This window comes from Oncorhynchus clarkii, chromosome 18 (genome assembly GCF_045791955.1).
Source record: "Oncorhynchus clarkii lewisi isolate Uvic-CL-2024 chromosome 18, UVic_Ocla_1.0, whole genome shotgun sequence".
In the NCBI taxonomy this organism is placed as follows: domain Eukaryota; kingdom Metazoa; phylum Chordata; class Actinopteri; order Salmoniformes; family Salmonidae; genus Oncorhynchus; species Oncorhynchus clarkii.
Genome location: NC_092164.1, coordinates 55,047,716 through 55,073,151, shown reverse-complemented (window position 1 = coordinate 55,073,151; position 25,436 = coordinate 55,047,716). Strand labels below are relative to the sequence as shown.

General features: G+C 43.2%; 2 protein-coding genes across 2 annotated transcripts; both read left to right on the top strand.

Annotated features, from left to right (window-relative positions):
• Positions 1 to 1,086: 1,086 nt before the first annotated feature.
• Positions 1,087 to 8,433, top strand: LOC139373704 (tubulin alpha chain-like). The gene is made up of 4 exons (XM_071114583.1): positions 1,087 to 1,247; positions 6,229 to 6,451; positions 6,602 to 6,750; positions 6,924 to 8,433. Exons 1-4 carry the CDS (start codon positions 1,245 to 1,247, stop codon positions 7,896 to 7,898), a joined length of 1,350 nt encoding a protein of 449 aa, XP_070970684.1. The 5' UTR covers positions 1,087 to 1,244; the 3' UTR covers positions 7,899 to 8,433.
• Positions 8,434 to 9,700: 1,267 nt separating this feature from the next.
• On the top strand, positions 9,701 to 18,964 carry LOC139372374 (serine/threonine-protein kinase 16-like). The gene is made up of 7 exons (XM_071112087.1): positions 9,701 to 9,871; positions 11,262 to 11,388; positions 11,627 to 11,846; positions 12,064 to 12,197; positions 12,295 to 12,511; positions 12,696 to 12,817; positions 18,814 to 18,964. Exons 2-7 carry the CDS (start codon positions 11,303 to 11,305, stop codon positions 18,962 to 18,964), a joined length of 930 nt encoding a protein of 309 aa, XP_070968188.1. The 5' UTR covers positions 9,701 to 9,871; positions 11,262 to 11,302.
• Positions 18,965 to 25,436: the final 6,472 nt, after the last annotated feature.

The following is a 25,436-nucleotide window of genomic DNA, read 5'->3' as shown; positions in this document are numbered from 1 at the left end:
TAGGATGAAGAGCCTATCTGGAGGAATTCAGGCCTTGTTTGAGGATTATAACTTTTTCATTCATAGCCAAAAGCCAGAGAGAAGGGTCCTCCAATGCCTCATGGGCCAGGGGCCGGGGTCTATAGTACAACTAACCACTTAGATAGGAGAGATAAAACTGAGTTCAACTGCAACAAAGTTAAAGTATTAAAAGTGTATCCTCTCAACTTTAATTTATTAACCACAGAAACAGATGTTACTGGAATCAAAACTGCCACCTTGTTCATGCACAGAAAGACAGTTCCAAAAATTGTCCCTTAGACACAGAACTAGGATAATTTTACTCTCCTCAATTCCTAATGGAGAAATTAGGGAGGAAAATACATGCCTGACCTCAGATCAGTGTCTGCCCAGGGACAACGTTGACCTATTTCGTTGCAGACAGAAGAGCGTCTTCGACATGGCAAGGACCAACAAGCAGATCACTAGACAAGTCTGACATCTAGTGGCGAACAAGGAGCAACAAAACCCGAAGGCAGTTCATTGCGCAAAGACAGAGAGGAAGAGGTGAAGCGAGAGGATGTACTCTGCCCAAAATCTGTCCACGTGATATAAGCCCTTTTTTGTATGGGGGGGGGGGGGTCTATAAGCGAGTGTTGAATTACGTGAGGCTTACTTGGTAGAATAGAAGTTCCGTAATGTTTAGGCTGTACTGATTTAAGTGAATGCACGTGGCATTCCGGCAACAACTTAGTTGTGCCTGTTGGTCACGCGCCCTCTCGTTGACTAGAATGGTCTCGCCTGCCTTCAATCACTGGGGAAATGTAATTACATTGTTAGAGCGGTCACTCGGCTATCTTGTCAATGTAATATATCGTCTTTGGTACAGCTAACCTTTTCTGTCCTGTACTTTCCTACCTAGCCTGAGGTCTAATCTGTGTATGGAGGAGTTCGTTTTGCATGGCCCGGTGACTGGGGATATCAGTTAAGGGCCAATGGAATCGTCTAAAATATCCTACTTAGAATGGTCTAAAATAACCAACTCCGCCTAACCGGAGCACCGGGCCTTGTGAAACGAACTCGACCTATGCGAGAAGAGGGAGTGTACAAAACTCCACCCCCGCCCTTCGCAGTTTATAAAAACAGATTGCAGTAACACACGCAGTTAAAACATACTCACGGAGACCCCATTATAGGTTCACTGTGAGAGGTTATACCACCAACACTTTTATTTTTCTACGGAAACGAAGACAAACAGAATCAAAATGGTGAGACCTTTATTTTTTTCCACATTGCCTTCGACGCATAGGTTGTAATAATGTAAAGGTTGAGTTGTATGAATTAGGCTACATTTCTAATGTTTTTGTAGTCCATCCTGTATAATAATGTTTATGTTATCTATAATACTTGTAGGTACAGCCTACGCTACGGCTCACCTGTTTTTATATAATATGATTTTGTTCTGATAACATGGTGCGTCATTATAGGAGTATCCATTTTGCTGCGCGTTCAATTTAGCCCGCCGTTTTGCTTTTCAATTCAAACACGACTGGCGCAGTAGACAAAACTATTACTAGAATGCATTTAATTATTAAATTGCGTCACCTGAGCCTTAATTGTCCTATTTCATAATGACTCAGTTCACAGGTATCTGCATTTACTATCAAGTTGTCATTTGGCGCTGGAAGCAGCCTCCTGCCATTTTGAATGGTTAAAGGAGTTGCCCGTTTCCATATAGTGGCCGTGGGGCCAGTGTGGTTATGGGTGTGTTTATTTGCTCTGCTGGCTTTAAATGCTGATGTGGCTCCCACGGGTCCGTGTGTATTCTGATGGGTGACTGTAGGCCTAGTCAGCTACTGTTCCTGTTGCTCTAGTCTACTGCGCAAAACTGGGAACGTTCTCTCTATGTAGTGCTATTCAGTCCGAACAAATGCCAACGACTACTAATGAACCACAGATCCACCATCTACTGGAGTATGGCAGATTACATCTACAATTAGTAAAAAAGAAGATTCATTGTAATAGTTGTCCCCAAGTAACATTTTCCCACCAAGTTGCCACATAGATGTTTTTAGGACATGGCTCACATTTGTATTACCTCACATCCTGCCCATGTGATTTAATCATAAAATATATCAAGGAATTTGACTTAGACCTCTCAGAAATCTTGTGACTATGCATACATGCTTAGTCGTGATGGGGTAACCTTCAGTAATCTGAGTTGAAAGGGAAATCTGAGGTTAGGAGTGACGCAGAGCCTAGTGGATCAGCATTTCAGACTAGCACATGGCAGATTGTCTGAGGTTAAGGTCTATAAATGTGGGTGAAAGAGCCTTTATGATACATTCCAGTTCATGTACTACTCGTGCCATAATGTGGTGTCTTCAAACAGTTGATTTGCCTGTTCTTTTTTTAGCTCTTTACTAAAGATTACCATGGCATGTGGGAGATTCTTTTGACACCTGCCATCTAATTTGAATGTTATGAAAGGAGAGGGAGACTATTTGTTTGGGTGTGAATTCCAAGCCATATGTCTTCCCGCATAACACAAGGCCCTCTTTGCACTTAAAAAAACCCAATGCGGACAGAACAGGAAGCTGGAGGGGGGTTGCTTACTAGCTACTGAACAAGCCACAAGGGGTTAGTCCATCAGCCATGTTGGTGCCAAGTGTCTCAGCGGACTTGCAGTTGCACAAACTATTTGTTAATCTAAACTGTACTCTACGGTCTACCGCCATACCGAGTTCAAAATACAGGAAATGAATACCATAATCTAGCATGTACCTGACTGGCCTATTTGGTAACATTATCATAAATGGCTTATTATATCATGAGTAAACAGTCACGGAATCAACTAGCTATCACAGTTACACATGGGCCTGCACTAGACTCGCCTACAAGGTTTCAAGTGTGTGGTTTAGCAAATCAGGGCAACCCCTGACAAATGCAACAGGGTGGAGGTTAGTTTCTTAAATCTGGCATGAACTAGAGGTTCAGGACACCATGTGGTTGTTCACACAGAAAGGGGTCAGTGGAGTATAATGGGGTCTGGAGGGGCTACACACAGTGGGGGGGATGGAGTCATGATTGACACCTCCCTTTAAATAGCTGGCTGCAGTGCTGACCTAGCTGTCATGCCTAAACTAGGCACACACTCATCCCTGTGTCACCACCCCTCCCCCACATCCACCCTACCCAGCTTGTTCTGTCAAACTAGGAGGCTGGAGAAATGGCTGACAGTAGTGGCCCCAGTCTCTACATGAGTGGAGTCATAACAGTAGTACATTATGTGTGGAGGGGTGTAGCAACATGCAGGTGTAAGACCTTGATGTCACGAGGACCTCCATGTAGTAGATTCAGATCTGGAGTGAAGTGAGGTTTTCTAACGTTTCCTTCACATCCTCTTACTATACTGTGAAAAAAATCATTTCAAATATTTTACTGGGTTACAGTTCATAAAAGGAAGTCCTTTTCCCATTATGTGGATTCTTCCATTTAAATAATTGCCCTTGATACTACTGAAAGTTAAACCTAGCTTAAGGGGAAATGATTCTACCAGAGGGCAAAGCCTAGTTGGCTGGTGTCTGTTCTCCTGTTACTGTGGCAGGTGGTCTTGTTTATAGCTGGGCCTTGGCAAATCAAAACGCTCTGATTCATAAGTACTGCCAACACGTACAACCACACAACATTCCCAGACTCGTCCTCTTGTCATGTCACTGTCTCGTGTACTTATCTTCCTTGACTTTCTCGTTTCTCTTGAATGTCTCACTCCCCATCTCTCTGTATAGTCAGCCAGTTTGGACAGACTGGTGTGTGTATGTAGCCAGCTCTGCCTCTGGTGCGCTGCGATTCAGAAATGATACGCTTGTTATTATCAGCTTCACTCATCCTTGGTGGTGCTTTCCCCTCGACCTGTTCTCTGGAAATACTTCAGTAGGGTGTGGAGGGCCTTTTGGCCTTGACGTAGACTCGTCAACTCCTGTTAGCATTGTTGCTACTCGCTAGCTCAATGACTCACTGAAGGGGTAGGGTCGGCCTTGATTCTAGTATGTCTTATCAGACCTTGTTTCCTTGCGAAGCTGTAATGTTAAACAAATTCACATAATTGTATAATCTCTAATGACCTCTGTCCAAGTTGGCATTCCAATGAAGGGGGGTGTATCTCAATCTAGTGGCATCCTCTCCTCAGGGGTGTGGTGCCTAAATGACAGGAAGAATATAAGGAGAGTAGGCTGTAATGGACTACTGGGATGCACATTGTGGTAACACATTCAGCATGGCTGTTCTGTTAATGCTATAAGAGTCTAATCGACTGGATGGTGTCACTGCAGTCTAGCCTCAACTATCCTGCCGTCTGCCAATACTGCATTGCAAAATTGACTCATTTCTCACACGCACACCTTCTGTTTGGTCCTTAGTGAATATAGATATCAAGTGCTGCCTTCTCTATAAAATGTGTACACTACATGACCAAGTATGTCGACACCTGCTCTTTGAACATCTCATTCCAAAATCATGGGCATTATTATGGAGTAGGTCCACCCTTTGCTGCTCAACAGCCTCCACTCTAAGAAAGGCTTTCCACTGATGTTAGAACATTGCTGCGGGGACTTTTCAGCCACGAGCATTAGTGAGGTCGGGCACTGATGTTGGGCAATTAGGCCTGGCTCGCAGTCGGTGTTCCAATTCATCCCAAAGGTGTTCGATGGTGTTGAGGTCAGGGCTCTGTACAGGCCAGTCAAGTTCTGCCACACCGATCTCGACAAACCATTTCTGTATGGACCTCGCTCTGTGCACGAGGGCATTGTCATGCTGAAACAGAAAAGGGCCTTCCCTAAACTGTTGCCACAAAGTTGGAAGCACAGAATCATCTAGAATGTCAATGTATACTGTATAGTTAAGATTTCCCTTCACTGGAACTAAGGGGCCTAGCCCAACCGGTGAAACGGCCCCAGACTAAAGTCACTGAGCTCTTCGGTAAGACCAATGTTTGTCTATGGAGATTGTATGGCTGTGTGCTCATTTTTATTAACCTGTCAGCAACTGGTGTGGCAAAAATAGCCGAATCCACTAACCTGAAGGGGTGTCCAGACTCCTGTGTAAATGTAAAATGCAGTTGGTGTACAAAACATTAGGAACACCTTTTATAATTGTTCCACCTTTTGCCCTCAGAACAGCCTCAATTCATCAGGGCATAGACTCTACAAGGTATCAAGCGTTCCATACTGGTCCATGTTGACTCCAATGCTTCCCACAGTTGTCAAGTTGGCTGGATGTCCTTTGGGTGGTGGATCATTCTTTATACTCATACGTTGAAGTGCTTGACACAACCCGGTGTGCCTGGCATCTACTACCTTACCAGTGTCATCAATAAGGGATCATAGCTTTCATCTGGTCAGTCTGTCATGGAAAGAGCAGGTGTTCTTAATGTTTTGTACAGTGTAGATCAGTTACATGGTTCAGACGTGGTTAATGGCTATGTCAATACTGGTAGTCACACACTGAGACGTGGCTAGGCTTCTGAGACGGTAGCTGCATACAGTTCAGTACTAAAGTAGGTCAGATCGACTCACTGCAGAGTTGGCTAAGCCATGCTAAGAAGTGCAGTCATAGTTCCGTTTCAACACACTGCAAACAGATTGGGTCACCATGCAAATATACACACGACTCATAACTTTGGCTCATAACGCCGGTGGCTTGTCTTTAACTAGCTAGATTATGCCGTCCACTGTTTTCAGGCTCACCTGTCCTTTGTCACTCAGACATGGGCAGGTTAGGTTTGTTTCCTCGGTGTAGAGCAGTGGTTCCCAACCTTTCTCTGTTATTGTACCACCAACTGAATTTTGCCCTGCCAGACGTACCCTCATGTGCATTCTATCAGTAACCTTATGGTCTCATGAGTCTTCTCAAGTACCCTCTGTATCGGCAAAGCACCCCCAGGGAACCTGTACCCCTGGTTGGGAACCACTAGTGTTAGAGTTCTGCCACTTGGTGGTGAGAAACAGCAGATAAACAAGTGCTAAAATGGTTGCCCAAATCCTTAATCGACCTCAGACTCCTATCCACTGCATGGTTTGGAGGGGTGTCCACTGGCTCCATTTATCATTGGTGACATTGACAACCAAGTGTTACTCCATCCAGTGCAGACTGCTGTCAATGCATCGGCTCCTTGTGTAGTCAATGTTTTGTACCTGTTCAAAGAAACCATAAGTTAATTGTTTGACTAACGCTATTTCCTGGTCTCTCCAGCGTGAGTGTATCTCTGTGCATGTGGGTCAGGCTGGAGTCCAGATGGGCAACACCTGTTGGGAGCTGTACTGCCTGGAGCACGGGATCCAGCCGGACGGCACCATGCCTAACAACAAGGCGGTCGGTAGCACTGACGACTCCTTCACCACGTTCTTCAGCGCCACGGGCATCGGGAAATACGTGCCCCGCGCCATCTTTGTAGACCTGGAGCCCACTGTCATTGGTGAGTATTGGAGGGATCTGGCAGAGAAAATCCACTGACTGATTGACGCTGGGAATGTGTAGGAAGAGGTCTTCATCAATATGATGGTACAGTTCAAAACAAGCATCAAGACCAGACTAATTAACCCTAGTCTGTTCCCCTTTCTCTCAGATGAGGTGCGGACAGGTACCTACCGCCAGCTGTTTCACCCCGAGCAGCTGATCTCAGGGAAGGAGGACGCAGCCAATAACTATGCCCGTGGCCACTACACTATCGGCAAGGAGATCATCGACCAAGTGCTGGACAGGATCCGTAAACTGGTGAGAGAAACTGTCAGATTTGATGGTGATATTAGGATAACAAATGGGTTTTTCATTGTTTTATCAGAAAGGGTTTTAGCCTTGGCTTGCATAAATCTAGCCTGAATGGGTCTTATCAGAGCTTGGACTTTCCTTCTAGAAAACATGTTGATGAGTTTTCTGTGTCTTGACAGGCTGACCAGTGTACGGGGCTCCAAGGTTTCTTGGTCTTCCACAGCTTCGGAGGAGGTACCGGTTCTGGTTTCACCTCCCTGCTCATGGAGCGTCTCTCAGTCGACTTCGGGAAGAAGTCCAAGCTGGAGTTTGCCATATACCCTGCTCCCCAGGTGTCCACAGCTGTGGTGGAGCCCTACAACTCCATCCTGACCACCCACACCACCCTAGAGCACTCTGACTGTGCCTTCATGGTCGACAATGAGGCCATCTACGACATCTGCCGCAGAAACCTGGACATTGAGCGCCCCTCTTACACCAACCTCAACAGGCTCATCAGCCAGATTGTCTCCTCCATCACCGCCTCTCTCCGCTTCGACGGTGCCCTTAACGTGGACTTGACAGAGTTCCAGACCAACCTGGTGCCTTACCCCCGCATCCACTTCCCCCTGGCCACCTATGCCCCTGTCATCTCAGCCGAGAAGGCCTACCACGAGCAGCTCTCTGTGGCTGAGATCACTAACTCCTGCTTCGAGCCCGCCAACCAGATGGTGAAGTGCGACCCTCGCCACGGTAAGTACATGGCGTGCTGCCTGCTGTACCGTGGAGACGTGGTGCCCAAGGATGTCAACGTGGCCATTGGCAACATCAAGACAAAGCGAAGCATCCAGTTCGTGGACTGGTGCCCTACAGGTTTCAAAGTGGGCATCAACTACCAGCCACCCACTGTGGTGCCAGGGGGTGACCTGGCCAAGGTCCAGAGAGCTGTGTGCATGTTGAGCAACACCACAGCCATCGCTGAGGCCTGGGCGCGTCTTGACCACAAGTTTGACCTGATGTATGCCAAGCGGGCATTCGTGCACTGGTACGTGGGTGAGGGCATGGAGGAGGGAGAGTTCTCTGAGGCCAGGGAAGACATGGCTGCCCTGGAGAAGGACTATGAAGAGGTCGGAATCGACTCATTTGAGGAGGACGAGGAGGGAGAGGAGTATTAGGAGAAGAGTTCAAAGGAGGGATATGTCCTCGGTCGGCTTACGTATCACTGAGAGATAGAACTGCCTTTACTTGACCATGAAGTGGGGAACGGCCTGTTCCTTCCCTTGTCGAAAGTCATCAATCGTGTTTTCTTCACCAAAGACCCCACATCCATCCATGTTTGACACTATTTTCCCAGGTTGACTATGGAACCATGCAGAACCTTGAAGATTAAGCTGTCTCCCATAAATGTTTCCTTTAAGTTCATGGTACTTCTGTGCGTTCAGATCTATCCTAAACACTAAAGTTACTGCCAATCAGAAAACAAACTAGCCAACTAAACCCCATGGTGTTGGGTCTTAATGAATGTAATTCAGTAACAGTCTTGGAGGATTATTTTGCATTGCATGTTAAGTTACCCCAAAATAATTTATTGGTTTTATCCCTACAGATTGTATTTTTTTCTTTGCCATGTCTTATTTTAAGAGTTATCACATCAGGTTACTGTTGTGGCTGTATCCCCTCCTTTGTAAATAAAGTTTTATCTCAGTTAAACCTCTTCACCTCTTTCAATGGTTCTAATCAATCACAACTGCCTCCAGTCCTGACCCGAGGTTTCATTGTAATTTGTCTAAATTACTATTAAACGGCCATAAAACATCGGTTGGTGCAATCGGCCACACAAATGGCCTGGTAAGTAGCAGAGAATTCTTGGGATATAAATGTAGCCGCAGGGTGCCTTGAAAAACAAGTTTATGGTCAGGTAACTGTCTTAATTGCATACTCCTGTGGACTGTCAAGCCCCATTGGATGAGAAAGCCAAGGGGTCTGTCCCTTCTGACCTTCTCAATGTGTTTTGAGAAGGTGAGAATCTCAAGGATAACCTGTAGTGTTGACTAACGTGGAAGGATTTTCCCCATAATGTGAAACTAGTTTATTTAGATTGTTACAGAATAGCCTAAAGGTGACAAGTGGATATATGGATGGTAAACTCTTTTGATTTGAAACCCACCTTAGCAAAGTTGAGTCCACTAGGTAGTGCTCTGGTTTATTCAAATACTTTATTTGGCCAGAGGAAGTGCTGAATCAAAGTTTAATTCGGCCCAAAATCTGTCCCCGGAATTAAGCCCACAAAGTGAGGGTTTTGTATGGGGGTCAATGTTTGTTCAACAAAACAGTTAACCAATTTGCTCCGTGAGGCTTATTTGATCGAATAGAAATTTCGTTAGGTTGTTACGAATGCACTAATGTGTGGACGCAAAATGCTTCAAAATATGTCACATGCTTCATAAACAGGTTAGAGTACACGTAGCACTAGACCAAAGGCCATATTGAGACGTTTTATTTTACAGCGCTTGTGGGCATGATAAAATACTTTATCGGACCTGTGTCTGTCATGGATGGAGCATAGGAATTGCCGTTGAGGGCCATTTTAACGTCAACTGGGTAGAGATTCCCATGCGTTAGGCACAATCAACCAAGATTAAGATAATTTAGTACTTTAAAATGGCGCTCCCCATGCGGTCACATACGCTATAATGGCACGGATACAAAGACAACTACTACATCGCTATGGCCTGTTCACACGCGTATATGTCCTTGTACTACGTAGAATGATTTCGCCTGCCTTCCGTCTTTGAGGACATGTATTTCCATGGCTAATGTTAACTTGACTATCTTGTCGATATAATAGCAACTTCGATTGGTGCGGCGTTCGAAACAACTGTTAACTCGGAAATCTCCGACTTCCGTATGTTCAAAACAATTTGGAACTCGGGGAAAAAAACGAGCTCCGACTGGGAAAAATCGATTTGAACGGTCTTCCAACTCGGGCCTCTAAATCTAGAGCGACCTGAAGATCGCTGACGTCATGATTTTACCTTGTAATTTTCCGAGTTCCCATTTTGGAAGGCAGCAGCTCACAGGCCTGCGTCATCATTACGCGTTTTATGTACACGGAAGTAGCCAGCAGAAAACAGGACGTTAACTGAAGGTAATTTTTATATATCCACCGCTAACAAACGCAAATATCCCCATGCACTTTCCTCACACGTTTATCAATATCTCTATCAGATAATATTGGCTGATCAGGATTGATCTGCATGCTGCCCTCTTGTAGTTAGCTTGTATTCTCATACCGGTGTGCCACGTTACTAAACAAAACCGTACACTTTTGAAAAGGTTTAGGACCAAGAGTCGCTGTAGCGCGGCTAGGAAAGTAACCGAAAGGTTGCTCGTTTGAATAGTTAGGCCAGTAACCGAAAGGTTGTTAGTTTGAATCCCCGAGCCGACAAGATCAACAAATCTGCCGATGTGTCCTTGAGCAAGGCACTTAGTCCTACTTTCGCCAGGGTCACCGTCGACAATGTCGGACCCTGGCCGTAACCCCACTCTCCAAGGTTGTCTCAGGAGGAGTTGTGATATGCAAAAAACACATTTCCAATTCACACGTGTAAATAAGACAAATATAAACACCCACAATTATTATCAAGCACAGGTGACAGTGAATCATTTTGATAAGTGAAATTGACACTGCATTAATCCTTGGAACATAGTGGAATGGACTGGATTTCATGTTTCAGTATGTTTTTTACACATATATCCCATACTCGCCCTCTCTCCCATGGCTTGGAACATAGTGGAATGGACTGGATTTCCTGTTTCAGTATGTTTTTTACACATATATCCCATACTCGCCCTCTCTCCCATGGCTTGGAACATAGTGGAATGGACTGGATTTCCTGTTTCAGTATGTTTTTTACACATATATCCCATACTCGCCCTCTCTCCCATGGCTTGGAACATAGTGGAATGGACTGGATTTCATGTTTCAGTATGTTTTTTACACATATATCCCATACTCGCCCTCTCTCCCATGGCTTGGAACATAGTGGAATGGACTGGATTTCCTGTTTCAGTATGTTTTTTACACATATATCCCATACTCGCCCTCTCTCCCATGGCTTGGAACATAGTGGAATGGACTGGATTTCATGTTTCAGTATGTTTTTTTACACATATATCCCATACTCGCCCTCTCTCCCATGGCTTGGAACATAGTTGGAATGGACTGGATTTCCTGTTTCAGTATGTTTTTACACATATATCCCATACTCGCCCTCTCTCCCATGGCTTTCCACTTGACCTCTCACTTTCAATTCCACTACACCTGGTATTTTACCTCGTATGCACTCCATCTCTCTCAATTCAATTTAAGGGGCTTTATTGGCATGGGAAACATTTTTGCATTGCCAAAGCACAAGTTCCAAAATAAAGACATTTTGAATGACATATGTCTGTATACAGTGTTGTAGCGATGTGTAAATAGTTCAATTACAAAATGGAAAATAAATAAATATGGGTTGTGTCTCTCTCTCTCTCAGTCCATCTGGGTGTTGGTGTGTTGAGTTATGCCCCAGGGAGGATGGGTCAGACCCTGTGTATCTGTTCCCGCGGCTCCATCACCATTGACAACAAAAGATACTACTTCATCCAGAAACTAGATGAAGGGTAAAACCGTCCGCATCAGTGAAACACTGTTACCTATTCTACATGGCAGACGATCATCCCGGTCCCTCCCACACATGTATTTGTATTTCAGTCTTCTGTAACGTTACATCTTACTGATCAGGACTCTGGTTTTGTCTGTCTCTCCACTTTCTCCTGCTTTCGTTATCTACCCCCTCTGTCGTTCCCTATTTTCTCTCTTTCTATCGTCTTTTACCTTCCATCCCTCCCCTCATCCCAGAGGGTTCAGCTATGTGGACCTGGTGGAGGGGGTGCAGGACGGGCGTTTCTACGCCCTGAAGAGGATCCTGTGCCATGACCGGGAGGGTCGCCAAGAGGCTCAGACGGAGGTGGAGATGCACCGTCTCTTCAGCCACCCCAACATCCTGGGCCTGGCAGGGCACACCTTCATAGAGAGGGGGGGCAAGAGTGAGGCCTGGATACTGCTGCCCTACGTTCAGGTACGTGTACGTGTGTGCGCATGTCTATGTACTCACGCCTGTATGTGCGTATTAGAGCCCAGGTGATTTTTTGGGGTCCGATACCGTTTTTTTGGGGGGGAGGGGGGAGTTAAAAGATACCGATACATCTGCCGATACACTGGTTTAAAGCGCGGAAATGAAAAAGTGTGTATGTATACGTCTTTGTATTCACGCCTGGGTGTGGGTGCTCCTACAGAAGGGCAGTCTGTGGTCAGTGCTAGAGAAGCTGAGGGACAAGGGCAGCTTCATGCCAGAGAGACGCATCCTGAAGGTACTACAGGGCATCTGTTCTGGACTGAAGGCCATGCATGACAGAGGCTACGCACACAGGTACAGGCTGATACTGCTATTACACACACATGATTATGGTTAGTGGTTCAAATTAGAATGAGTCTATCTCTATCCCTCTCTTTACCTCTCCTCTCAGAGATCTGAAGCCTACCAATGTACTCCTAGAGGAGGATGACAGGCCGCTGCTGATGGACCTGGGTTCTATGAACCGCTCCAGGATGGAAGTCAAGGGAACCAGGGAGGCCATGACAGTACAGGACTGGGCAGCTCAGAGGTGTACTATATCGTACCGCGCCCCTGAGCTCTTTAACGTGGAGAGCCACTGTGTCATCGATGACCGTACAGACATCTGGGTAACGCACACTAGCGTACTACGTACAAGCGATATAACATGCCTGGTGTTTGGTCAGTGGAAACTGGCAGTATTGTAAAACTTTAGTTTGGTCGGTGGAAACTGTCAGTATTGTACAAGCGATATATCATGCCTGGTGTTTGTTGACCTTGTAGAGACAGTATTCTCTCTCTCTTTCTCTCCAGTCTCTGGGATGTGTACTGTACAGCATGATGTTCCTGGAGGGGCCCTATGACATGGTGTTCCAGAAGGGAGACAGTGTGGCCCTTGCTGTCCAGAACCCAGTTACCATCCCTCAGCCATGCAGGTCAGTTGTTGCTACATTTATTATATTAGACACATTAACGCATATTTGTATATTAAATTATATTATGTGAGCTAAACATAGGGACTGAATCGCAGTGCTAGAGGTGTCACTACAGACCCGGGTTCGACCCCGATCTGTATCACAACCGGCTATGATCTGAAGTCCCATACGGCAGCGCACAATTGGTCCAGCGTTATCCGGGTTAGGGGAGGGTTTGCCCGTCCATGTAAATAAGAATGTGTTCTTAACTGATTTTCCCAGTTAAATAAAATAAAAAATAAAATTAACATAATACATTTTTAAAAATCCTTAAAGTATAATTTTCAGAGATTACTGTTACTGTTCTCACTACAACAACAAAAATATATGTAATTTTGTCCTTTAAAATGTAGTAAAATACTGTAGAATACCATTAATTCCAATGGAGGACTGAGTGTCAATATGGCCAGTGGCTTCCAGGCCTCTTAATGGCCAATACATAGCATCAGCAATTAAGGTTTTATATGGTGAGCTGATGGCGTTGAATGTTGATATGTAGCTTCATCGAGGACCAGGCTTACTTGATTTGGAGGCATGGCTACACAAGACTTAGTTGATTAAACTCAACTCCACGATCTACGATGGAGTTGAGCAGCAACTAGTGTTTGCAAACCGAAGCACCGACATCACCAAAAACAACATTGTTATGTGTAATTGCAGGCTATTCTTTGGATGCTGAAATCAGTCGTTTTTGATGAACTTACTTTTATGTAACATTGGATCTCCGGTCTGACCACAGTAGTCACCGCTCAACTCCATCGATAAATCATGGAGTTGAGTTTAGTCGGCTATGCTAGACTACTTGTTCTGTAGTCTTTTGGGAAACCATAAACATAGGATGTTTTCCCTTATTATTTGACCAGGTAAGTTGACATTTGGTTTTGCTGCACAGATCTGGGGAATAGATACAGGGGGATGAATGAGCCAATTGGAAGCTGGGGATGGTTGCCATGATGGCATGAGGGCCAGATTGGGAATTTAGCCAGGACACCGGGGTTAACGCCAATAATCATACAATAAGTGCCTTGGGCTCTTTAGTGACCACAGAGAGACAGCACATCCGTTTAACATCACATCCAAAAGAAGGCACTCTATCCTGGGCAATGTCCCCATTCACTGCTCTGGGGCATTGAGGTCTCCTTAGACCAGAGGGAAGAGTGCCCCCTACTGGCCCTACAACACCACTTTCAGCAGCATCTGGTCTCCAATCCAGGGACAGACCAGGGCCAACCCTGCTTAGCTTCATGAAAGTGATATAGAACAAAACAAAACAAAACATTACTTTTGGTCATATGGCTCATACACACCCCCTGCTGGTCGTTAACGGGATACTGCGAGATTCGGGCATTTACAATTGTTATGTTTCTGCGTGCAGTATGGAATAAGTTAGTGGTAGTTTCGCTAGCCATTTCTAACTAGCGTTAGCGAAATTACTTGAAGTCTACTTGTACGTTAACATTGCTTTAAATGCCAGAATCTTCAATCCCTGGAACGTAATATTCTATGGAACACAAGGGGTTTTGCATGGGGGTTTGCCATCACTTTCAGGGAGGACCATCTACGACCTAGGTATAGACCTAGGGTGAAAAACAAAACACTTCGGTATAGATGAACAATATTTTACTTATTACCGCATATTATGATATTTCCTCAACAAAAGATCCCATCTTTCCATTCCATATTCCATAGCCTATACAGCAAGTGTGTCTACAGGACCACTCTGTTAATCACCTCTTTTGATCCCATTGATTTAATTGTGTGTCATTGATAAATCTTGCTGTTTTCTAATTGCTCCAATGTATTAAAATGCCCCCCCCCCCCAAAAAAAAAGCCGGTAGTTGTATTAATTTCCTAAATGTGAACAACTGTCTATTTCTCCCTTTAGTCATTAGGAAGAGCTCCCCCGTTTTTACCTTTATTTAACTAGGCAAGTCAGTTAATTAAGAGCAAATTCTTATTTACAATGACGGCCTAGCGGGAACAGGGGTAGAACGACAGTTGTTTACTTTGTCAGCTCGGGGATTCGCGCCAGCAACCTTTCTGTTACTGGCCCAACGCTCTAACCACTAGGCTCTAACCACTAGGCTACCTGCCGCCCCATTTAAGGGCTCAATAATACTTATTTTTTTTCAACCATTTCATAATAATTTTTCAAGCATGTAGGGAAATTTGATTGGTTATTGATTTGGACTATTTCACTTTTGAAACAGCCACTTTGTTGAAGACATTTCAACATTTATTTCTGAAGTGATGATTTTGAATTTGTGTCTCTAGAATAATCACTATTTATATTAAGTAATTGGTCAATATAAATATATACAATATGATAAATATGAATAACGTTAGGCTATTATTTTGTCAATAATTGCCTGTATATGTTGTTTGCTTAAAACTATAGGATCATAAGGTTTCCCTGAAATTCCTTCACACCACTGACATTCTTTTCTGTAGAAAAAAATGTGGTATTTGAAGCAGAGATTACAAAATAGGGCAGGAAAACATCTCAATCGCGCCCACTGACTGCTTCTTCGATTTTTCATTGGTTAAATTGAGTTCTGACCTCACCCAGGGGTTGGGAAATATTATTAAGACCACTCCCACATCACCCTCTGATTGGTTTAATTGTATACTAGGAATGCACAGCTGTTGAATATTATGTGACCTACTTAACCACTTCGATGCTGGCGTCATCCTGTCCAGGAATTCATAAAGCATATAAATGCACATATTTCCGTTAGTTTTGCTCAATAATAAATACGTGTATTTGCATGTTAAATTGTAATTGTCTTTCCTGAAAATGTCTCCAATCCATTCCTCATGTTTCTGTGAACTAAATAGGTTTACTAAACAGGCCAATATTGTTATAGCTTTTGTGGTGCAGAACTATTTACCCAAAAATGTTTAGGCAAAAATGAATGCATAAAAATACCTGCAAACTCAGCTAAGCCTTAATGTGGAATACAAAACATTATTATCAATATTATTACAAATGAATTACTACACAATAGACTACAAGTGTGTAAAATGACATATTTTATTCCATGACTTTTGCTAAAACATTTTCATAATGTAAAATTGATGACTGACAAAATAATATAAGCCTACAATTTTAATAGGAACGCAGCACATAATACATAGGCCTAATTTACCTTATCTTACATGAATGACCTGGAATTAAATTACACTTTGGCCTAAGGTTATTAATCACATCGAAAAAAAACAATAACAGTAATAATTTTTTATTAACACTTTAATTTGATTAGTCTATTAGATTTTACTTCAGGACCACTGCATGACCAACACACAGAAAACAAGTATGAATTAAGTATTTAAAGTAAAGAAAACTAATTGTTTAGACTCAAACAGCTTCAATGAGTTGCCCTGCTAGGCTATAACAACTCAAGCGCAACAGTTTGGCAAAGAAGAGTGACATTTAAGATAGCCTATGTCAATAGAGAACATGCCAGTTTTACAAATCGACCAGGTGCGACATGTCAGAAATGCGTAGAGGCACGATCAAGTTGTGGAGCATAGCTTTGAAATCCACTGAAGAATGATACGAGCTAGTTGATCTAACGCCAGCATCCAGGGCTTGATTAATCCACAAGTATTTTCACAACGACGCAAAATACATTTAAATCACTTCTGAGACATTCTGGACAGATTTATTGGGTAAATCTCTTAAATCACAACCTGAGCTGCTCGTAGAGAGAAGGTGATTGGCCGACAAGCAAGTGACGTCTTGAAGACTGACATGAATCGTAGAGCATGCGCATAAATTGGCGCAAGGCATCGTGGGATCTCAAGAGTAACAAATTGTAGAGAGGAAGTAGAATTCAGTGCGCCTTAGGACTTCACTTCGGCTTCGGCCAACTCCCAAAATGTTTTCATAAGCAAGTGACGGGACCACTGAGATGTGAAAAGACAAATTTTGTAAAATTATGCCTGAAAGGCCTACATTGCAGAAAAATACACGGGGTCTGTCTTGATTTGCTCATATGCTATGCATAATAGAGTAATAGGCCTATAATAAACAGTACGCCAGTTGGGGGGAAGAATGAATGCATACATGTCCGTAACTATTGACTGAGAGAAACAGAAACCATAGGCTATAGTATAAACAATCGATGAAAGCATGTGAAAATAACAGCAAATGTTCAATATTTTATAATTTTCTATTATTGATTATTTAGGCTAATTGCCCAAATAATAATAACCTATTATACTAAATAACTTATTTCCAATGCTGATTGTGATGACAATGTGGTGATTTTACGATAACATTTAAACAATGGATGTCATAAATTGCATATAGATTGTATTAATTTCATTAAATATGAATACATATTCTGATGTATTTAATATATTTTCGAAATCTATTTCAGAATGTATTTTATCTCAATATGTAAAAACATTGCATTTTAGCCTATAGCCTAGTTTCCCCTAAGCATGATTCTACTTATTGTGACAATTTTAGTTCAAATAGATCTGTGGCCAATATTTGTGTTGTTATCTGGAATACGCTTTTTATTTTCAAATTAATCAATCTATTAATCAAGATTAGATTAATTTTAAAACAATAATAAATAGCAACCCTCTCATTCTCATCTGTTATTTGTGTATGCATTGTTTATGCATGCAGATTCAAATTTGGCTCATAAACAACAATGAAAAAAACTAGCTATTTATAGCTAATGTAGGCTATTCTTGACATAATGTTTTATCGCACACAATATAAGTTTTCCCATATCTTTCCAGTCCTCGGAGCTCTGTCGCCCAAAGCTCCAAACATCGAACTGGCGGCTCTCCCCCTCGATAACCACAGCTGCAACTTGATTGACAGCAAGCGCCATCCAATAAAACAAATGTGATTCAGATAAAAACATTTCATTGGAAAATTATTACTTTCGTCAGAGGTGACCTAAACCAATCACAGATGGTATATTACCATAGTTTCAAGGCCACATTTCTGGCAAGCTCTGTGGCGCCCCGCCGTGGACACATGGAGACAATTTTGAAGCGGTGTTCTTTTCCCCGAAATGAGTAATAACAGTGAAAAATGTTGAGCAGTTTTCATTCCTTTATTTATTTCCCTTTCAATACTGGTCTTTGTTTTATGTTGATGGAAGAAGCAGCCCTCTTAACTTAGTGTTTCCCAACGGTCTCTAGGAAATTGATTGAACATGCTTTAGATTTCTTTCAATAGGATAAAATGTAGAGAACTACAGCGCTTTTGCTATAATATATTTTCCCCCAACAGTTTATCCCAGTGTAATTTAATAATTGACACAAACAGACGTTTGTCACCATCAGCCTATCTGTCATGCTGTTTGATAAATGCTTGCGATGTACTGACTAATTCAAATATCTAATATGGTTTTATGCTTGTAGGCTACTGTGAAACATCATCCTTTTTTCTGACAACTGCATTATTTTTGTTACCACAAGAGAGCGCTAGCTTATTAACCAAAACCAAAAACCAACCAAGGCCCCCATACTAAGAATGATCACACTTTTGCAAATCCCATTCAAATAATTCATTGATTAAACTCTGCACCAATGCACTATATTTGTAGTGTTTCTATGGAGTTAAAATACAAAGAATGACAACCACTACACAATTAATGATAGTCCTATGAGAGCAATGAATGAAAAAGCTAAACCGGTTGAGTCCAGCATTAAGTCTCTGTGTGGGTTATTCTCTCTCTCTCTCTCTTATATATTTTCAATTTAAGCAGCATTATTGGAATGGGGAACATGTCACATTGCCAAAGCAAGTGAACTAGATAATAAAAAAAAGTTAAAGAAACAATAAAAGATTTACAGTAAACATTACACTCACAAAAGTCTCTCTCTCTCTCTCTCTCTCTCTCTCTCTCTCTCTCTCTCTCTCTCTCTCTTTTCTCTCTCTCTCTCTTATTTTCCTTCATCCCTCCCTCCCTCCTGTGGGCCTCTAGAGGTCATGGACGCCAGCACTCGCACCAGGCGTTGAAAGAAGTTTTTTCAGCCTGGGCAGCGGCTGTGGATTTGATGTGGGACCGTGAGATGGCTGCCTTGATAAAGCTTGTCTGGCTCACAGAGATTGGCAGCTTTCTCCCTGGAAAATAAAATAAAAACCTCTTATGTAAATAGCAGAAAATGTCCCGACCCCGCAGGAAAACAGCCCTATGTGCCGTGATCTGTGGTGCTGTGGAGTTATATCAACTATATATACACATCACGCGCACACACACACACACACACACACACACACACACACACACACACAGTTCATGAAGGGTAATGTCATTTCAGTGCTGACCAGGGCCAGTGAAGCAGATGCCAGCTGTATCACTATCATAAGCTTCTAGAATACAGAACATCAGACACCTCAGTGTGTTCTAGAATAGAGAACATCAGACACCTCAATGTGTTCTAGAATACAGAACATCAGGCATCTCAGTGTGTTCTAGAATACAGAACATCAGACATCTCAGTGTTTATAGAATACAGAACATCAGACATCTCAGTGTTTATAGAATACAGAACATCAGACATCTCAGTGTTCTAGAATACAGAACATCAGACATCTCAGTGTGTTCTAGAATAGAGAACATCAGACACCTCAGTGTGTTCTAGAATACAGAACATAAGACATCTAAGTGTTCTAGAATACAGAACATCAGACATCTCAGTGTTCTAGAATACAGAACATCAGACACCTCAGAGTGTTCTAGAATACAGAACATCAGACACCTCAGAGTGTTCTAGAATACAGAACGTCAGACACCTCAGAGTGTTCTAGGATACAGAACATCAGACACCTCAGTGTGTTATAGAATACAGAATATCAGACACCTCAGTGTGTTCTAGGATACAGAACATCAGACATCTCAGTGTGTTCTAGGATACAGAACATCAGACACCTCAGAGTGTTCTAGGATACAGAACATCAGGCATCTCAGAATGTTCTAGAAGCACAAGGAGCCTTTCTTCCCCAGGACCTGAATGGTGTGTAATGCTTGTCTGTTATAAAATGTGTGTTTATTGATGTAACGGTGCCTATATGGAATCGCTGTATATGTCTGTGGCTACCGTGTCTGTTCCACTAATGGACCCTCCTAACCCCCCCCTCCCTCCCCCTCACCCCATATCAGATGCATGTACTCCCATGGGATCTGATTAAAAGGGTTTCCAGTCAGAGAGAGGAGGGGAGGAAGGGGTATGGGACAGTGTGAGAGTGGTCCTCATGACCCCCTGTCTGTGTCCTAAATGGCAACCTATTCCTTATATAGTGCCCTACTTTTTGACCAGAACCCTACAGAAGGGAATAGGTTGCCATTTGGGATGCACACCTATGTCGGGATTGAGGGTAGAAGGGGTGGGGTGGGTACTCTCCTTCTTGCTAATCAATTCAGATACCCCACCCCCAGGTCTGCTCTCTTTCCCTTCCACACTAGACTAATGTGTCTGGTACTGAGGCTACAGTATTACACAGGGAATCTATATCAGTGCAAACAGAATGGGAAACATTCCCAGATACAGATGACTCCTAGTCCTGAACTAAAAACACCATCTCTGGTCTAAAGGAGTGCACTATAAATATAACAGGGGGCCTTGTAAACATTGCTATGGTGCTTTCCATTGCATTCTAGCCTCAGTCAGTATTATTCCATTGTTGACCTGGAGGAAGGGGTTACCACCATCTCCCTGCCCGAGGGTTGCCTGGGTGTCAGCCTACAGGACCCAAAGGGCCCAAGACCAAGAGCCGGAAACTTCTGAGGGATGCCTAGTGTGTCTTTGTGGGATGACCTTTAATCTCTGTGACCTCCTGACCCGGGGTCAGAGAGGGTGTGGTGTTGGGGGAGGTGGGGTGGGGTGGGAGTAGAGGAGAGGGAGTAATTGATGGGGTGATGGAGGGAGGCCTGGGGGTATGGGGAGGAGGGGAGAGCTAGGACACGGACACAGGGGATGGGAGTTGTGTGTGTGTGTGTGTATGACTCAATCTGAGGAAGGTCCAGTTTGATGGCCAGTGTCTGGTCTGTGTGTACATATGCACGTATCTCCCAGGATAAAATATATATTCGGTACAAATCAATGAATATTCCTATTGTTCTTGAGTTATCTGTTAGAATCATATAAGCCACTCAGTATAACTCAGAGTTGCATTCTTTTTGGTGAGGTCAAAGGGCAGACTGAATTGCAGGAGTCATGGAGGGGGAGAGAGAAAGTGGGGGAGAGAAAAAGACATCGGGGGAGGGACAAGGGGGGAGAGTGTAATGGCTGACAGATGTTTACAGGGGCCTGACTGCACCTCTGATTAGGGGGAGGGGTGAGTTAGTGTGTGTGTCTGTGTGTGTGTGTGTATGCAAGTGTGTGTCTGGGAGTGAGGGGTAGTCACAACCCCCCAAAATTACATCCCCACCCCTGTCAGCCATGGAGACACCATGAATGCCCCTCTTTTCTGCAGCTCAAACACCCTAACACTAGCCTCCCCTGTCAGTCTCTTCAGCCCAACTTTGTCTAGATGGCTCAGGTCTAGCTAGCTCGGGGCCCAGGGCCCAGTGGTACTGGGTGGGCCTCCTATCCCCCACGCTCTGCTCAGAACCACCACTCTGACTGGACCCTTTCACACAGATGGGATTCTAGAATTCCTCTGCGCTCTGTATTCTACCCTGGCGTTCTTGGGTTACCAGCGGCCCAGTGTGGGTCGTGCCAAAGCTGTTATTTTAGTGAGTTGGACCTGGAGTGGTGTGTGTGTTTGTGTGTGTGTGTGTGTGTGGTTGACCATAATAAGTGCCTTTCCATCTAGTCTGTCTACATCTCAGTAATCCACAATGTTCTGGCAACCACATAGAGAATCGGTCACACTGTGAAACATCTACATGCTCTCCACAAATAATCAAAACAAGGCAGAAGAAAATGTTTTTTCAATGTTCAAAATCGCTGATTCACTGTTCAGTGAAGTGTATGATTCTATCCATAATGCAAAGCTTCCCTATGTGGTTATTTTAAAGAAAACAAGCCTGGAATGGTAATACATGTATTTATAGTCAGCGTTAACAGTGAAATACTTGCTTGTGAATGGAGAACTTTCCCATCTGATTCCCCTCTACATCAACCATGCAATAGGCTTATGGGTCTCAGTTGGTCCATCTGTCAGCCCTGAAGGAGGCACTTTCCACAGCAACATTTTTTTTAACCTTCATTTAACTAGGCATGTCAGTTAAGAACGACAGATTTTTACCTTGTCAGCTCGGGGATTCAATCTTGCAACCTTTCAGTTACTAGTCCAACACTCTAACCACTAGGCTACCTGCCACATTGGTGCTTTCTTCATGTTAACATTGGGAGCACGTACTGAGTGCGCAAAATGTTTTCATCTGTCAAACTGAAAATGAATACATTCCTCCTCACCTCAATGTTTTCCCATGGTGGACTTTTTCAAATTCCCAGTCATCGCTGCGGCTGTTTCCTATTTACCCAAAACAGCCAGTGGATTGACATAATGACATACCGGAATTAAAATTAAAAATGTTTTCATTAAAAAAAAATCTAAGTATTGCCGTTTTACATAAACTCCTAATGCATAATTGAATAAATGTGTTTAGAAGGTTGTTATGAATGATAACATTCATTAAGGTGTCATAACTGCTTTCATCAAGGTGAATGCCGTACGTACACCCCCTTCAAGTAAAGTGTTCCCTAGAAAGAAATCATCACAATATCAAGCGGAGACTTCTGGGTATTTCCATGTCGTCGAGGGGGAATGGGATTTAGCAAACACACATACTAATGCTGATGACCCTTGATTTGCAACGCTTGGCTGAGAGAAAACAGACAGTGTTATGAGAGAAACGGTCTGGCGTGTAGATCTGTTCCCTCCTCCAGGACCAACAGGAAGTCAACCCACAAAGAGAGAGAGAGAGAGAGAGAGAGAGAGGGAGAGAGAGAGAGAGAGAGAGAGAGAGAGAGAGAGAGAGAGAGGGAGAGGGAGAGGGAGAGGGAGAGAGAGAGAGAGAGGGAGAGGGAGAGGGAGAGGGAGAGGGAGAGGGAGAGGGAGAGGGATAGGGAGAGGGAGAGATAGGGAGAGGGAGAGAGAGAGAGAGAGAGAGAGAGAGAGATAGGGAGAGGGAGAGAGAGATAGGGAGAGAGAGAGAGAGAGAGAGAGAGAGATAGGGAGAGGGAGAGAGAGAGAGAGAGAGAGAGAGAGAGAGATAGGGAGAGAGAGATAGGGAGAGAGATAGGGAGAGGGAGGGAGAGAGAGAGAGAGATAGGGAGAGAGAGAGGGAGAGAGAGAGAGAGAGAGAGAGAGAGAGAGAGAGAGAGAGAGAGAGAGAGAGAGAGAGAGAGAGAGAGAGAGAGAGAGAATAGCCAGTCCCAGACACACAAAGGATCATAGCCGGTCCCAGACGAGAGGGAGAGAGAGAGGGAGAGGGAGAGAGAGAGGGAGAGAGAGAGAGAGATAGGGAATGGGAGAGAGAGAGACAGAGGGGGGATTCAGTTTACACACATTTTAATCCATGTACTCCTGTCTGAATCATAAACACTTACAAACAAGCAAAAGCTAATTGAGGAACAGGGGCAGCACCCCAAATGGCAGCTTATTCCCTACATAGTGATCTGGTCAAAAGTAGTGCACTATAAAAGGAATAGGGTGCCATTTGGGACATAAGCATGGTTTCCTGACCAGCGTTCCCATTTACTGAAATATTAATGCAATGTTGTGTAACTTCTCCCAACAATGTTTTTTTTTAAATTTCCCTAGAAGACTAAAGAGACACAAGCTACCCAAAACCCAAATACTAAGATGCAATTCATTGTTCCCCTATTCCAATTACCATTTTAAAGGTCATATATTTATATATACACTGTATATATATATACAGCAAAGATATATATATATATATACATATACTACCTGTCAAAAGTTTCAGAACACCTACTCATTCAAGGGTTTTTCTTTATTTTGACTATTTTCTACATTGTAGAATAATAGTGAATGAATTAAAACTATGGCATAACACATCTGGAATCATGTGGTAACCAAAAAAGTGTTATAAAATTCAAAATATATTTTAGATTTGAGATTCTTCAAACTAACACACTTTGCCTTGATGACAGCTTTGCACACTCTTGGCATTCTCTCAACCAGCTTCACCTGGAATGCTTTCCCAACAGTCCTGAAGCAGTTCCCACATATGCTGAGCACTTGTTGGCTGCTTTTCCTTCACTCTGCAGTCCGACTCATCTCAATTTGGTTGAGGTTTGGGGATTGTGGAGGCCAGGTCATCTGATGCAGCACTCCATCACTCTCATTCTTGGTCAAATATCCCTTACACAGCCTGGAGGTGTGTTGGGTCATTGTCCTGTTGAAAAACAAATGATAGTCCCACGTAGCCCAAACCAGATGGGATGGCGTATCACTGCAAAATGCTGTGGTAGCCATGCTGGTTAAGTGTGCCTTGAATTCTAAATCAATCACAGACAGTGTCACCAGCAAAGCACCCCCACACTATAACACCTCCTCCTCCATGCTTTGTGTTGGGAAATACACATGCGGAGATCATCCGTTCACCCACACTGCATCTCACCATGACACAGCGGTTGGAACCAAAAATCTCCAATTTGGACTCCAGACCAAATTTCCACTGGTCTAATGTCCATTGCTCGTGTTTCTTGGCCCAAGCAAGTCTCTTCTTCTTATTGGTGTCCTTTAGTAGTGGTTTCTTTGCAACAATTCAACCATGAAGGTCTGATTCACACAGTCTCCTCTGAACAGTTGATGTTGAGATGTGTCTGTTACTTGAACACTATGAAGCATTTATTTGGGCTGCCATTTCTGAGGTTGGTAACTAATGAACGTATCATCTGCAGCAGAGTTAACTCTGGGTCTTCCTTTCCTGTGGCGGTCCTCATCAGAGCCAGTTTCATCATAGCGCTTGATGGTTTTTACGACTGCACTTGAAGAAACTTTCAAAGTTCTTGAAATGTTCCATATTAACCGACCTTCATGTCTTAAACTAATGATGGACTGTTGTTTCTCTTTGCTTATTTGAGCTGTTCTTGCCATAAAATGGACTTGGTCTTTTACCAAATAGGTCTATCTTCCCCTCTACCTTGTTACAACACAACTGATTGGCTCAAACGCATTAAGAAGGAAAGAAATTCCATAAATTAACTTTTAAGAAGGCATACCTGTTCATTGAAATGTGTTCCAGGTGACTACTTCATTAAGCTGGTTTAGAGAATGCCAGGAGTCAAACCTGTCATCAAGGCAAAGGGTGGCTATTTGAAGAATCTGAAATTTAAAATATATTTTGAAATATATTTTTTGAAATATATTTTCTGGTTACTTTTTTTGGTTACTACCTGATTCCATATGTGTTATTTCATAGTTTTGATGTCTTCACTATTATTCTACAACGTAGAAAATAGTCCAAATGAAGAAAAACCTCTTGAATGAGTTGGTGTTTTAAAACTTTTGACTGGCAGTGTGTGTATATATATATATCTTTTTGCTTGTTGAAAGAGTGTGTTACAATATGGTAAGGATGTCTTTCCATGCAGTAGAAGTGATTCAACATAGTCATCATCATAG